Here is a 16054-nt window from a genome sequence, read left to right on the forward strand (position 1 = left end):
TAGGTTGCAGATGCGGCTCGGATCCCGCATTGCTGTGGCTGTCATGTAGGCCGGTGGCTACAGCTCTGATTAGACCCCTAGCCTGGGAATCTCCATATGCCGCGGAGAGGCCCTAGAGAAAGGCAAAAAGCCAAGGAAAAAAAAAAAAGTTGGTTTGGGAGTTCCCATTGTGGCACAGCAGAAACAAATCCAACCAGAAACCATGAGGTTGTGGGTTCAATCCCTGGCCTTGCTTAGCGGGTTAAGGATCCGGTGTTGCCATGAGCTGTGGTGTAAGTCATAGATGTGGCCTTGATCCTGTGTGGCTCTGTCTGTGGCATAGGCCCGCAGCTGTAGCTCTGACTGGACCCCTAGCCTGGGAACCTCTATATGCTGTGAGTATGGCCCTAAAAAGCAAAAAAAAAAAAAAGTTGGTTTGCACCAAAGCATGCACCAAAGCACACTCCAAATTTCTACTTCTCAAAAGCTGATTTTTTTGCCTCCTGCTCCTCTTGGAAGTTCACTTTTAGAAGAGGGATCGTGTAGTTTGCTGAGAAGGCCTCTTCCCCACTTCCAGGCCCATTCTGAACTGTACAACTTAGAAATGACCATTCCCCAGGCTGGTCAAAGGCCTGGCAACAGGAATAGAGAGGAAAACTTGGCAGGCTGGGAAGGGTAAGATACGAGTGTGCCGAGAATGACTGTCGAAACACCCCTGGGTGATGGATCTGTTGTAGTGTTTGGGTTGCTCTCTGGGTGGTAAAGAAGGGAGTGCTGGAGTTCCCGTCGTGGCTCAGTGGTTAATGAATCCAACTGGGAACCATGAGGTTGAGGGTTCGATCCCTGGCCTTGCTCAGTGGGTTAAGGATCTGGCATTGCAGTGAGCAGACTCGGCTCGCATCCTGTGTTGCCGTGGCTCTGGTGTAGGCCGGCAGCTACAACTCCAATTAGCCCCCTAGCCTGGGAACCTCCATATGCCACGAGAGCGGCCCTAGAAAAAGGCAAAAAGACACACACACACACACACACACACACACACACACACACACAAAAAGACAAGATTTCTGAGATGGCTTGAAAAATCAGATGCCAAGAGCTCTCTAGAGTTTTGATACCAAGGTGAAGCACAGAGCCCTAGAAGAGTTGAGCTAGTTCCCCCACCCCAAGCAGCAGCATCCTACCCTGAACTCAAAGATGAATCCCTTCACCTTCAGCCTTTGACCTTAACCAGAGACCCACACACAGATTTCACAGAATGGAGTTCTCTGGCACTGAGAAGTTAATCCAGGTTGGAGACATGGCTTTCTCTAGAGCTTGTGTGATTCATAAGGGCATAAGAAACCCCAAATCGGAGTTCCCATCGTGGCTCAGCTGTAATGAACCTGACCATGAGGATGCATGTTCGATGTCTGACCTCATTCAGTGGGGTTAAGGATCTGGCGTTGCCGTGAGCTGTGGTATAGGTCATATGCAGCTCAGATCCCACCTGGCTGTGACCCCGGCTGCAGCTCCAGTTCAACCTCTAGCTCAGGAACTTCCCTATGCCCCTAGGGCAGCCTTAAAAAAAAAGAGAGAGAAAAGAAAAAAGAAACCCCAATCACCTGTAAGATTTTAAATAGGATTCATCATTTCATGGTCCTAAAGCCAAGGTGAGGATGTGCCCAGCTCCTGGTATCACAGGTGTTGCCAAAATCTCACCTGCCTCTGTACACCCAATACCAAATGGAGATGCGGAGACAGAGTTGGAGGAAACAGAAAAAGCAGCTTTAATTGCCAAGCAAAGAGGGAACTCAGCGGGCACGTGCCTCAGGGACTGAGCCCAGCTTGGAGGAAGTAGTGAGGAGTCGGTGTTCAAGGAGCAGGGCGTGATCAGCTCGTGGGCATTTTCCTGATTGGTTGGTGGTGAGGTCATTGGAATCACTGTCATCAACCTTCTGGTTCCAACCGGTCTGGGGTCTGCATGCTTGTGGGTGGCATACATTTAACTTCTGCCACGGGTGAGGGCTTCAGCACCTGCAAAACAGCTCCAACGACATGGCTCAGAATATGATCTATCATATTAGAGGAAGAACTAAAGATCCTAGACTTTGCGGAATGGATAAACTATTTTCATCCTGTCTTGCTCAACTGTTCTCCTTTTTCTCTATATTTTCTCCCTTCTCTGATTAAATTGGGTCTTGGATTAAAGTTTTTCTACAGACAAAAAGTAGGCAGAGGAAAGGTAGGCTTTCCACTCTGGGAAAGCCTCACAGGGTCCTGCTTGGTTACACAGGTACTTTTTCTCAAACCGATGATGAGTTGGGTAGAGGCTTAAGTTACCCCATAACTGATGGGGGTCTGTTAGCTATCATTGTGTAACAAACCATCCCAAACTAGCCTAGGCTGATCATCGCTTGCCTTCCTCATGCCTCTTTCATCAGCTGGTGGATTGGCTGGTCTGGCTGGTCTAGGATGGCCTCACTCACATGTTAGGTGATTGGCTGGCTTTTGGCTGCAGCTATGGATGTGGCTGAGTCATGAATCTCCTGTCATCCAGCAGGCTGACCCAAGCTTGTTCTTAGGAAATGAGCAGAAGTGAGAAAGGTCTTGAAGCTGGGCACAGAACTGGCTCCATGTCACTTTTACTACCTTCTACCAGCTAAAGTAAGACACAAGGTCACCCTGGATTCAATGATCGAGGCAATCGACTCCATCGTGTGTTGGAATGAGCTGTAAAGTCATATTATCAATGCTGTAGGTTCAGGCAAATGTGAAAATTAGGGCCATATATGTAATCAGCCCACTACAAATGGATTGTTTGTATTTGTGAGAGGGTTGACCCTGGCCATGGATGTGACATGTGCCCTGGAACAAGCCATCTCTGTATGAAGTGAATAGACCCATAGAGGAATCAGACCACAGCCTTGACCTCATTGAGCCCATATCCCTAAGTAAGTAATTGTAGGGCCGATATTCAAAATATTGCCTAGGAGTTCTTCTCTTAGCAACTTATGAGTGCTTCCTGCATTTCACAGAAAGGGAACCCATAGAGCTAAGGGTTTTTATTTTTTCTTTGTGAAACAAGTCTTGAACTCACTAAATCTTCTATTTTGAAAACACGATCACACTATGTCTGCTCTGTAGTTTTATGGGTTCCTGCTGACTTCCTAAGACCCTGCACACATGGAAGAGATAGGAGGAATAACATAAGCTTTGTGGCTTAAGGGCAATAAATCAAGCTTCATAAATCTGGGGCACAAATATGACCTACTAAGAACAGTAGTGAACCACGGTGCCTGTCTACACATATTGAGATCCGGGCTCTCAAGCACTCAACTTGGATCTATGAGTTGGTCTTTAGTGATGACCTTGAAGCCTTCTAGGGCTACTACCTACACAGGCCAATGAAGCTGCATCTCCGAGAGAAAAAGAGCAGCATTGGTGGGATGGACAGATTCTCCGGTCACTCCACCCCCCACCCCAGGGTGATGCTATGGAGCAATGACAAGTTACTGTTCACCCAAAGGTTCTGTGACATGAGCACATTTCAGGCTGGTTGCCTGCCTGAAAGTTCCTCTCTGCCTCCCACACTCTGCTTTCTTCCATGCCCACGGAACCCTCCCTAATTTGGTTCCGGCACAGAAAACGATGTGTTTTGGCCCAGTGGAACCCTCCCCAGCCCCAGAGAATGAACAATGGCTTGGCTCAAGCTAACCACTGGAGCACATTCTCCTGTGCTAGTGATTGGTTTAAGGATGGACATGTGACCCCGTATTAAGAGGAAGTCTGCTGAGAGATTCTGGGAGAGCTTTCCCCCTAATACAAAGAGAGAGGCAGGAGTTCCTGTCGTGGATCAGTTGTTAACGAATCCGACTAGGAACTATGAGGTGGCGGGTTCGATCCCTGGCCTTGCTCAGCGGGTTAAGGATCCAGCATTGCCGTGAGCTGTGGTGTAGGTCGAGACGTGGCTCAGATCCCTCATTGCGGTGGCTCTGGTGTAGACCTGTGGCCACAGCTCTGACTAGCCCCCTAGCCTGGGAACCTCAATAAAAAAAAAGAAAAAAACAGAAGCTAAACTAAGACAGAAAAAAAAATATTACTTTTGACTTACAGAAAAATATTAGGAGAAACATAATAACTTAGCCAATAATCGAATAAAAAGGATAAATCAAGATGAAATAATACATCAAAAGTCGAATAGACCTATAGCAACAAAGATGTAAATTAAAAAAACAAAACCCACCCAGTGGCCCCCACTGACTCTACCAAACATTAAGGACAAATAAACCAACTCACAACCCTTCTAAAATAAAGAAGAACATATTTAAAGGTACTATTTCCTAACCAAAACCAGCAAAGAGTACAAACAGAAAACTACAGACCGGGGTCCACAAACACAGAAACCTCAAAAACAGGGTACAACGTCAACATACAAAAAATTATTCACCATGACCAAGTGGGATTATCCCAGGAATGCAGGGATTATTTAAATGTGAGAACCATCAAGCGATATATCAGCAGAAGAAAAACAAAACACAAGTGACCATCCTCAATACTGCAGAAGAAAAAAAGCATTTGACAAACTCACCATCCTGGAAGAGAAAGGAAGTTATTTAACCTGATAAAAGACATCTCCAAAAACCTCACCGCTGACAGGGCTGTTAATAGGGGACTGAACGCTTTCCCTGTAAGATCAGGAACCCGGGGAGGATCCCCAAAGTGTAACCCCCTGGAGAAGTGGATAGGGGTGCCTTAGGTGCATCCACACCTGCTCCTGAAGACCCTGCCGCCCAGAGAGGCCGACGGCAGCCCAGCCTGGCCAGGACTGCAGTGTCCTGCCCCCTCTGACCCTCTGCCTTGCACACAGTCTGACCTGAGGGCTGCCTGTACAGGGAGGTGGGCACAATTCCTTGGACACCGGGCACAAAGGCTGCCCTCACCCAGTGTTTCCCAACCTCCAGATCGGGAGGCTGGTGCTGGATATTAACAGTCCAGGGCTGAGGGATTGTGTGCAGGAGCCAGGGGGGCCTACACAACCCGCTCCACACCCACCTGTCACGGGGGAGCATTCAGGAGACCTGCATGATAAGTGCACAGTGCTGGGGCGGGGGCTTCAGAAAAGCCTGGAGCTTCTCCTTGAAGAGGCTGCCGTCTCAGCCTTGGCTCTGCCTCCATCTCTAGCCCTGAGCCCGAACTTCCCGGCTCAGCCTCCTGCCAAGATGCTTGAATGGCGTCTTTTTCACAAGCCCTCCTTGGAAGGCCAGGCTTTCCCCCAAAGGCAGCAGGAGGAGGCTACATAAGGATCCTGCTGTGTCGACAGCTAGGGACTTGCCGTGAGGGCTGTAGTTGAAGGGTTCGGGCCCTTCTCTGCTTCTGGACAAGGACGGCAGCCTGTCCATGCTCCTGCCCCAAGGCGCCCACTGCCACCAGCGCCAGCCGCTCCGGCACCGCCGCTGAAGGAGGCGTACAGCCACGCTGGTTTCCTGTGCCCGGGGTCTGTCATCTGCAGTGACAACCAGGTTTCTGGGGCGGATGGATGACCTAAGTCAAACGTCCCAGGAATCTTGAGACCGAACAAAATTGGCGCCGGCTCCTGCAAGACACTTTTATAGCCCGTTTAATTTTGATTAATCTTTTGTTGTCAAACAGTCTTGTTTTCATTTTTTTAAATTTAATTTAAGTAAAGTAATAACAAAACCCTGAAGCAACAGCAGTCAGTACCTACCCAGGCCGTCCAGCGGACGGACTTCCCGCGCCAGCTCCTCCCAGGCTCCAGCTGGGGGCCGATGGGTGGGGCTGCAGGGCCCCTTGCTTGGAGACCAGGTGGGTCCTGCAGGTGGAGCTCCGGCTCCTGCAGGGTCCTCCCCTGCGTGCTGGGCTCCCCTTCCACGTGAGGCTGTCAGGAGGGAGGGTGGTCGAGAGGTTCGTAACAAGGAAAACAACCCTGCCTCCTCCCCTTAACGGTCTGGCTGGCCAGGGCCATGGGGGCACAGACCCCATCACTTATGTTGAGACTCTGAAAACATGTCTATGTTAATTAAACCACACTTTAAACTTGTTTTTATGCATAAAGATTATCCTAGCTCACATGACCCTTTGAAATTTGGCTAGTTTAAATTTCTGTGGCGTACGGAAGCTCCTGGCCAGGAGTCCAGTGGTCGCCATGGTACCGATGCAAGCCACTGCAGTGACAGTGTCAGGTGCTTAACCTCCAGGCCCCAGGGAACTCCTTCAAATTAGTTTTGATAACACCATCTGGAGGCAGTGTTACTTCCAGGCTTGGCGTTCTTATCATGGAAATTGATAAGGCCGAACAGGAAATTCAGCCAAGGCTTACTGGGCCCCTGCTGCAGCAGGACAGAATGACAACAAAGGACACTTTGCTTACTCCCTCCCTGGGGTGGGAGCACAGCTGGTCCTTTTAGGCCAGGGAAGGGGGGGCCAGGGCAGGCCAAGGTGGTGGCTTAGTGCCGAGTGCTGGAGACGGGCATAGTCTCCCGGCTTTTGTCTGGTTCTTTTTTTACTTCTCCTGGTCTTCCTCTGTCCCTTTTTGGGATTCGTTAACCACTGCGCCACGACGGGAATCCATCTCCGCTTTTCGAAGTGGCACTAGGTTTTTAGTTTTGTATCTTCCGCCCATAGTTGGCCCCAACTGTGCATGTACACGTTTACTTTTAGTCCCTTACAGTTTCTTTGTATTTCGTTGCTGAGGAGATGGTCCCCCAGGTGCAAGCCTGAAGCCACTGCAGCAAAGGGTCCCAGCATGCCTCACAAACAGAAATAGGGGCACGGAGGGGCTTCTGTACCCTCAGAGCCACGCAGGGGTCCGAGTTGGGTTCATCCATACCATTGCCCAGTGCCCAGCATAATCTAAAGGCTCCTCCCCCAAAGTTACCAAGAATTTCAAGACAGCAGCAGAGGGCAGACGGAGCAGACTCCCCGGGTGACCCGTGGGAAGCGGCCGCCTGCCCCGCCCCCACCTCCTCTGCAGCTCCGCACTCACGCACCCTCTCTCAACCCCTGCAGCCCTAGCTTGCCAAGAACCGGGCTGCCCCACCTCTGCTCCACCCGGCTGCACAGGGTCTCCAGAAGCGGGGTTTGGCGCTCAGCCTGGGGTCCACTTGGCCGGGCTCACATCTCCCTCCTTCCACTGACCCGCCTCAGCGGCTGCGCCTCCAGGGTCCCTCCCTGGGTGCCAGGCTCCTCCTTTCGCCTGAGGCTGTCGGGAGGCCTGCGGCCTCCCGAGGATGGTGCAACGCGAAGGGTCCTGACAAGAAGCAACCCGGCCTCCTCTCCCTAACCGTCTGGCTGGCCAGAGCCATGGGGTACAAACCCGCCAGAGCGGAAAAGGCCCTCCCAGACGTCCACCCCCTGGGGCTGAGGCCGTGCCCAGGAGCGAAGTGAGCCACAGGAGGCCCAGCAGCCCCTGAGCGTGGGCTTCCAGCGGTGCCCACTCGGGCCACTTCCAGTCTCTGACCTTCCTGCCCAACCAATTGTTGCAGCTCTGCTTCCAGGGAATAGTCCAGAGAAGGTCACGCACCTGATGAGGCCAGACGTTCCTGCCAAGGGGTGGGCGCCCGGCTGCAGAGCCCGCCCGCCCCGCCTCGGCCACACACCTTTGCAAACGCCCCCCCCTTTACGTCCCTCCTCATGGTCCCGCCCCTTTACGACCCTCCCTTGGGCCCGGATCCTCCACCCCAGCGTCCAGCCTGCTGTATCCCTGTCCCCGGGTGGAAGCATTTGCTGCCCTGAACTTTACTCCTTTCCTGGTTTTGCAGGCATTTAGCTTTTATTTCATGTTTAACAGCTTCGGAGACTTGTTACAATGCTTTTTATTTAATGCAAATACAAGCGATCAATTGGTTCGTGAATCTCCAAGTCTGTCCTTAAAAACAGCAAATCAGAAAAAGGGTGGAAAGCGTAATTTGAATTTCTTGGAAGTGATTTCTAGTATTTGCAACTTGACTATTTGATTTGAAACTTGATGTATTTGAATTTGTGGACACAGAAGCATAAAGGCCATAAATAGGCTCCTGGCTTCACATTCCACAGGTCAGGAACGACCTTCTCCAGCGGACCAGACACATCTTCCGGAAGCCCTCCTTCTACAGACTGGCAGGAGGTGGCACAGCTGTCTCCAAGGCAGCGTGAGACCCACCTGAGCTCCCCTGCTCCGCTCGTGCCACCTGAGCCACGTGGCCCCCCCAGATCTGGCAGCGAGTGTTCCTCTGAGGAGAACCCCACCGAGGGTAGAATTTCCATTCTCAGTTCCAATCACAGTGATAATGTCAGCACTTGCTTTCTGAGGCAGATGTTCCACCCAGAACTGGCAGCATCACATGCGCGACAATCACAGCACACCGCAGGGAAGGGATCTAGATGTGGCCGCGCTCTTTGGGTGGGTGGCACAGATGGTCAGGCCACCCTCCCATGATAGGTCTCATTTGCCCCAGTGAGGAACAGATTTAACGAAGGGCAGCCTTTGCGAAGGATAGTGGACAAGGCTTCGTATTTTAAATGTAGTGGAAGCTTAAGAAAACCCCAATGCTCCTGGTCAGTTTGTTTTTTCTGGCTAAGGTCTACACAGCTAGGAGAGCACACGCTTCGTGACCGAGAACTGACTTTCCTAAATGAAGATTACCAGCAGTCCTGGGACCAGTCAGCTAACTGTATGCTTACTATTGCAGGAGCAATGACGGGGGCCACTAAAACTGCCCCTGGAAAGAGGTTTAAATTTTCCATTCACAAAGCAAATCAAGCTTCCTAATTAGCTACAACACAGCCGGAAAGCTCAGCGCCTACTGTCCTGCCAAAGCCCTGCCTCCACTGCCCTGCACGATGCGCACGTCTCCGCTGCAGGAACTGCGTGTCGGTTTTCTCCAGTTCACTCGTGTTCAAAAGAAACTCGTGGCAGGCAGTGGTAACCATGGCGACAAAAGCCATGAATTCCTGGAAGTCACACTCGCCATCTCCATCGCTGTCCAGTGTCTCCATGACTTTGTCCACGACCTCCTGCTCTTTGATTTCCTGAGAGATAAGAGAAGCTGTTGAGCTTGTTTCTAAATGAAATTTGGGGCCATCGAATGTGATGAGAAGGTGTCTGGCCTTAATAATGTGTCTCAGAAACAACCTAAGAATGCTATGGAAAGACCAAAGACCAGAAAAGACTCTTGTGATCAGGAGGCTGTTGGCTGGGAGACGTGTCTAGGGGTCTGAGCCTTCTCTTCCACTTTCCTGTAGGCCTGGAGGGACCTGGGCTACTTCCAAAAACTGAGTGGACTAGACAGGATCTGAAAACGGCAGGTCGTTTGTGTTAAAACGCCCAAAACAGTCTAGATCAGCCTGAGCACATTATATGCAAATGTTTGAAAAACAATAATGAACTGTTTGGCCCCTGTACGTTCTCATTGTTTGTGGACAGGGCAACTAAGCCTACTCGGGACTGACCGCGTCGTGAAGGCTTCCCGTGGACTTCCGAGTTTTGAAAGTGGTTTTCGGCTGAAATGACTCGGGAACACGCCCTAACGGTATTAACCTCGCAAGGGGTTTTGCCACTTGAGTTGCTTTCAGGTGTTTGGGGACATTTCCCAACCTTCTGCCCCACGCGGAGCGGGTGGTGAAACAGCCTCGGAGGGACGGACACGGGGCAGGAAGGCTGTACCTGCACACTGAGGAGGAGCATAAAGGCCTGCTGGTTCTGAATCACCAGCCCAGGCAGCAGAGCCTGTGACGCAGAATGTACAGCGGCTGCCTTGGGCAAACAATGAGAGACCGAGGTTCCCGTGGGGGTTGGGGTGGGACATCTGCTCAAAGAGGAACTTTAAATACTTGATAGATTTGCCTTCAAACCAGCAGTGCTCATGACACCTTGATACACTCACCAGGAATTACTCATCTTTTTTTTTTTTTTTTTTCTTTTCAGGGCCACACCCTCAGCACATGGAGGTCCCCAGGCTAGGGGTCTAATTGGAGCTGTAGCTGCCTGCCTACGCCACAGCCACAGCAACGCAGGATCTGAGCCGTGTCTGCGACCTACACCACAGCTCATGGCAACGCCAGATCCTTAACCCACAGAGCGAGGCCAGGGATCGAACCTTCATCCTCATGGATGCCAGTCAGACTGTTAACCGCTGAGCCACGAGGGGAACTCCCTACTTACCTTTTTAAATTACTTATTGACTTGTATTACATTTATAGGTGTACAACAATCATCACAACCAAATTTCACAGCATTTCCATCCCAAACCCTCAGGGCAACCCCCCACCCCACCTACTTATCTTTTATGAATTGTGGTTACACGTGCTAAGCTTTTTCTGTTTTAAATCAGTCATGAATGAGAGTAGCCCCACTGGCTGAGTTGTCACTCTGTGCGAGCACTGTCTCATTTCATCCTCTCAACAATTCTTTTTTCAGAAGAGTCTGGATGTGCTGGCTGTCGGGTTAGGAGGCTGGCTTGCAGGACAAGGCAAGTGAGTGTGGGTGGGGCAGCTGCCACTTCGAGAACCCAAGTGCCTGAAAAGACCAGCTCCAGAATCAGACTGGGGACCCCCACTCCCGCCGCCACCTGCAGGCCAGTCCCTCTCCTGGTGCAGCCAGTGCACCAGTAGAGGGCTTGGGTGGGGCAGGAACAGCCTGGCTGCCAGGACCCAGGGCTGGCTTCACAATGAGGCCCCACTGGCCCGGGAGGGTGGCTCCCCAGCTCTGTGCCACAGGACCCTGGCCTGGTGCTCTGGTGGTTTCCCAGACAAGCTCTCCGTCAGACTCAAGTGCATGGGTGCACTGTCTGGCCATTTGCCCCAGGTGTGACTGGTCACTTCAGCGACCCTGCTTCTGGGCCCCAAGGACAGGTCAGGTGCCTCCAGCACATGAGATTGATCAGGACCCCTGACATGTGGCTGCTCCAAGGGCAGGGGCGATGGTGGGTGCGGAAGAGGGTATCTGCCGGGGGCAGGACAGGGCCCGGCCGAGCAGCCCTGCCGCTTCCTAGTTCCCCTCCGAGGTCCGCGCTCCACGGGGTCCCCCAAGGCCTGGGGGCCTCTCTGGCGGGCAGCTTGGGGCCGTTCTCGGGAGCGGACTGGCTGCCTCCCAGGTGGAGGCTGTGTCTCTGGCCGCGGTTATAGCGCTGGCGATGCTGGCTGAGTGAGTGCTGCCCGTCACCATGGCGATACAGGCCGCACGGAAGCCCAAACAGTCCTTTCCCCAAGAACAAAAGCTTATTTTTAATGCCCTTTTTACACGCTGGCTGTGGCCCACGATAGGTCACCAGTAAACGTTCCGTCCCCTTTTGTCATCAAGGCTGCACATCCTTAGATTTTTCAGGGAAAAGACGGTATTATTTGCACCCTGTACTTTTGCGTTTGAGTCAGCAGTTTTTCCTTGATGACAGGGGAGACTGAAAACCGAGAGGCCTCCCTAAGCCAGCTCCGCCCTGAGGGTTCAGCTGTGCAGAAGCACATTTTCAGCGACAATACCCAGCATCACCTTCAGGTGAAAGTGTGGCCGGGGGTTTGCAAGCTGCTCTGGAGAGAGAGGCTACACTGCAATTTAAAAGCAAGACTCGGAGTTCCTGTTGTGGCTCAGTGGTTAACAAATCCGACTAGGAACCATGAGGCTGCGGGTTCGGTCCCTGCCCTTGCTCAGTGGGTTAAGGATCCAGCGTTGCCGTGAGCTGTGGTGTAGGTTGCAGACGCGGCTCGGATCCCGCGTTGCTGTGGCTCTGGCGTAGGCCGGTGGCTACAGCTCCAATTCGACCCTAGCCTGGGAACCTCCATATGCGGCGGGAGTGGCCCAAGAAATAGCAAAAAAGACAAAAAATAAATAAATAAATAATAAAAATAAAAGCAAACTCACCTCCAGGAAGTGGGAAAGCTCGCTGTTGATGAGCTCCTTGAGTTCGGATTTCTTCAGCTTGTGCTTGTCCCCCTCCCTCCCAGAATACTGATGGAAGACGTCAATCAGGGCCACCACGGCCTTCTCCAGCTCCGACATCCCGGGTCCTCCTAGGGCAGAGAGGTCCAGGTGTCGCCCGTGCCGCCCTCAGCCCTGGCTCCCTTCCTTTCAGGCTTGGAGTTGTTTGAGTCTCCCGCCCCCTGGGCCCCCTCCCTCTCCCTTCTCCGTCCTCTGTTCTCCTGCCATTGGGCTGCTGGCTGAATTCGGCCAATAGACATTTCAGGCAAAATACAGAGCCGAGCAGTGAAGGGGAGACGCTGTTGGAATTGGTCTGGAAGAGGTCGTTGATCTGAACTATGGAGTCCACAGCGTCCTAATTCTCACAATAAAGATGAGAAAACAGTGGAAAAGTCCTATTTCCACAGCAACATACACATATTTCCAAGGATGAGTTTGGCAAGAAAGTGCAGGACCTTCCAAAAGATACTAAGATCACAAAATGGAGGAACTTACTTTCCTTTGGATGAATATATAAATGTGACTCATTTTAAAAAAACTTTTTTAATACAAATATTGATGGCAATTTTTTGATAGGCAAGAAATCGATTTATTAAGACAGGACACTCGGGTGAGATGCAAGCGGGCCCGCAAGCAGTCTCTGCCGATGGCATTTTTTTGATGGGTGAAGAACACGACCAAAAAACAGCTGTAAAATTCAACTGGAAAAGTAAATATGGTGGCATTGCCACAGAATTTTCTGAAAAGGATCAAGGAAAGTTACTTGACCTTCCAAAAACAAACCTGTATTGCCGGCTGTCTGATGAAAACAGGGCTGTGCAGTGAAGCTTGCCTCCCCAAAATGTCTCTTTGGTACAGGATTATTTTGAGCCGAAAACAAACAAGCCCAGAAGACTCAGGAAGAAGCTCTGGCATCCGCCGTAGCTGCCTGAATCAGAATCTAGATGGAGGGCCAGTTTCGGGACGTGCTCACAAGAGATGCAGCCGAGCAGGCCGCCGGGTGAGGACTCGCAGGCACCTGGCCCCCTCTGGCCCTCCTCTGCGCGGCAGCGCGAACAGTCGCTTTACCAAAACTTTGCTTCTCCATCGCGGTCAGAACGGCCTTCCTCCCCCGCCTCGTCCAAAGCCATGCTCCCCGGACGCCCTCCTTTGTCCTTAGCTGTTGATGGTACTTGGGGCGAGGGTTTGGGCCGTTTTGATGAGTTGCTGGGTTTTCCTGGGTCTTTCCCAGGTATGCATGTTACTAAACTTGGTTTGGGTTTTTCCTGCTAACCTGCCTCATGTCTCTTTGATTCTTGGGCCCTGGAGGAGGAAAATGGCCTCCTCCGACCGCTCTGAGGCCAGCAAGTGGGGCCGGAGGCTGGGCCGCAGCCAGGTGCTTTGTATTCACGGAGGCGCTGCCTCCAGCGACCAGGATCGCTGCCGCTCTCTGCGCTCATCCAGTAGGAAGCTTCTGTCGCCCCTCATGTCCCTTGCACCATGGCCTGCGACCTAAGGAAACAGCTGGTACCCTGGGAATGAGGCAGTGTACAAAGGACCGCTTGTCAACTGTTTCACAAAGCTGAGCCACACAGCCAGAGAAGTTTACCGACGTTTGGCCTTGAGTTCTAATTATTAAACAATCTTTGCATTGTCGTAGTTAAAAATAAATAAAAGAATTGTCTAATTCTGAGAAACCACTCCTGTGTTGAATGTTGTTTACGTCTTAAAAATAAATTGGGATTTGATATTTAAATTTTTATTTATATCTGATTTCCAAAGAAAAGGGGACTGAGGGTTTTGCCTTTCTTGGTCTTTGCTGAATTCACTCTATTTATAATCAGTATAATTTGTTTGCTGAAAAGTCCCAAAAAATCAGGTATATCACATCACATGCGAATAGAAGAGGAGTTCAGATGTATTAAAATCTTTAGCATTTTGGAGGTCCTGTTGTGGCTCAGTGGTAATGAACCTGACTGGTATCCATGAGGACCTGGGTTTGATCCCTGGCCTCATGCAGTGGGTTAAGGATCTGGCGTTGCTGTGAGCCGTGGTGTAGGTCCCAGACTCACCTCCCATCCTGCGTTGCTGTGGCTGTAGCCTAGACAGGAGGCTACAGCTCTAATTCGACCCCTAGCCTGGGGACCTCCATATGCTGAGGGTGCGGCCCTAAAAAGCAAAAAAAACAAACAAAAAACCCAAACCCACCAAAACTTTGGCATTTTAAAAATGATCTATGGGTGACATGATCAGAAAAGTCTTTATACTTAATTAAAGATTACTGCATAAAAAACTTTAGCATTTCATACTTTCTTATCCTTTGCACTCAAGTTTTCAATTATTAATTTTTTTCAAAGAAACAAAACAAGAAGCTCAAACTTTTGCATGATCCTTATGCTTCTCAAACTTCATGATGATTTGGGGGAGGGGAGGCTAAATGATTTTTTGTGAGAAATGACTAGTGGGATTTTTTAAATGAAATATATAAAATATATATTCCATATGTGTGAAAACTCTATAAGATGTGGTTTGCTTTATAGCCCCACTACAAATTAATTTTTTAAAGTTTTTCCTGTTAAATTCTTCCCAAGCAATGGTTTAAAGATTGTCTTTTAAGAGAAATGGAAATCAGATATCCATATCTCCATTCGCTTCATTCCGTGAATGTGCTACATTAATCTTTTTATTTCAAAAGCAAGAGAAGGTCTGGGCGTTAACTCCTCGGGAGCGCGAATCACACATGAGGAGACAGTCCCACTAGGCGATCGGCCCTCCCGCCAGAGAAACTGTGAGACCCGAGGAAGTTAAGCCCACCGTGAACCCTGATGTCTTTGGCTCAATTTGTAATTTACTTGTGGGGACCCGCCCCCCAGCCCCCCACTGGCCCTATAATTTCTGAGAGGCCTCGAGTGGAGCAGCGGATGGGCTGAATCAGCATCAGGCTGTCCTCCGGAGGGAAGCAAAGACTTAAGTTAGAGGCCCTCTGCAGCGGTCACCGAGCCACCAGGCGTGTCCTGACTTGGGTGAAAACACAGGCAGACGAACCTGTAGCTGCCTGGCGCTGCAGTGGCCCTGCCCACCCTGCCGTGGTAAGTTCACCCTTTGGAACTGCTGCCAGGTATCCTAAAGGGCTTTTTAAACCTATCGCCCAGCTGCCAAGCCCACCCTCCGGGCCCTGCCCCCAAAGACCAGAGCAGGTCCCCCCGCCCCCCAAGTGTCCTCACGTCAGCGGCTCTGGATGCGGCTCGCGACACCTCCGGCTGCAGCTTCTCCGCGGCTGGAAGGGCGGAGGCCTCCTTATCCCCGCGGGCGGGGGCGGGGCGGGGCGGGGCGTCCCGATCCCGCGGGCGGGGCGGGGCTGCACACAGGGCCGCATTGATGGCGCAGCGGGAGCTGGGCCCGCGCGCCCAGAAGAAAGGGCCTGTGGGCAGGAAGTGGGGCGTCAGCGTTCTGCGCTTGAGTGTTGATGTTCCTCCAGCGGCAAGCATGGGCGTGGGGGTGGGGAGCGGAGCGGGGGCACTGACTGATACCCACAAAGCACCCGTGCCCCCCGAGCTGGGCCCCTGCAAGCCCCCCTGCAGGCGGGGCGCCTCTGGACATCAGAGCCCTGGGCTGAGCCTGGGCCCGGCGTCTGCAGGGGCTGAAACGCGGGGAAAATGGACACTTGCTGCTTTGGGGGAAAACCCTTGTTCGATGTGACATGACCGCAGGCAAGGGCCAGCTGCACCCTGGGCGCCCCCGCCCCGAGGTGAGGATGTCAGAGCTGCACGGTGCCCGGCAGGCCAGCCCAAACGCTCTGTGTAAGGAGAGCTGCGGGGCGCGGCCCCCCACCCCGCCCCGCCCGGCACTGAGGCCCCACAAGCAGCCAGAGAGAGCCGAGCACAGGTTCCCCACTGCCGTCTTCAGCGGCACCGCACAGGCCTCGCTTCAGACAAATGACACAGAGCCCTGGGCCCAGATGCATCAAAAGGCATCTGAACCAGAATCAGGCCTCTGCTGCCTCGGGTCCCTGGTGGCCACAGAGAGAGCACACACGAAGATGGCTGTGGACACAGCTGTCTTGCTCTGGGCACTGTCGCTGGCTCTCCTGTCATCAGGGTCCTCATGCGGTCTGCAGTGGCCGGTGGGAGAATTCTGCAGTGGCCGGGTGTGTGCACGCAAGGGACCGGGCCGTCCTTCTGGGACCCTGTTCCCGGAGATTAATGCCCC

At 52.0% G+C, this 16054-nt stretch overlaps 1 protein-coding gene across 1 annotated transcript; it reads right to left on the reverse strand.

The window, feature by feature from the left end:
* Positions 1-8208: 8208 nt before the first annotated feature.
* Positions 8209-15189, reverse strand: LOC110258323 (protein S100-B-like). The gene is made up of 3 exons (XM_021081495.1): positions 15070-15189; positions 11810-11958; positions 8209-8985 (listed from the first exon to the last, which is right to left on the reverse strand). The coding sequence occupies exons 2-3, from the start codon at positions 11945-11947 to the stop codon at positions 8722-8724; spliced, it is 402 nt and encodes a 133-aa protein (XP_020937154.1). The 5' UTR covers positions 11948-11958; positions 15070-15189; the 3' UTR covers positions 8209-8721.
* Between the last annotated feature and the right edge of the window lie 865 nt (positions 15190-16054).

Source organism: Sus scrofa, unplaced genomic scaffold (genome assembly GCF_000003025.6).
Source record: "Sus scrofa isolate TJ Tabasco breed Duroc unplaced genomic scaffold, Sscrofa11.1 Contig1910, whole genome shotgun sequence".
NCBI lineage: Eukaryota > Metazoa > Chordata > Mammalia > Artiodactyla > Suidae > Sus > Sus scrofa.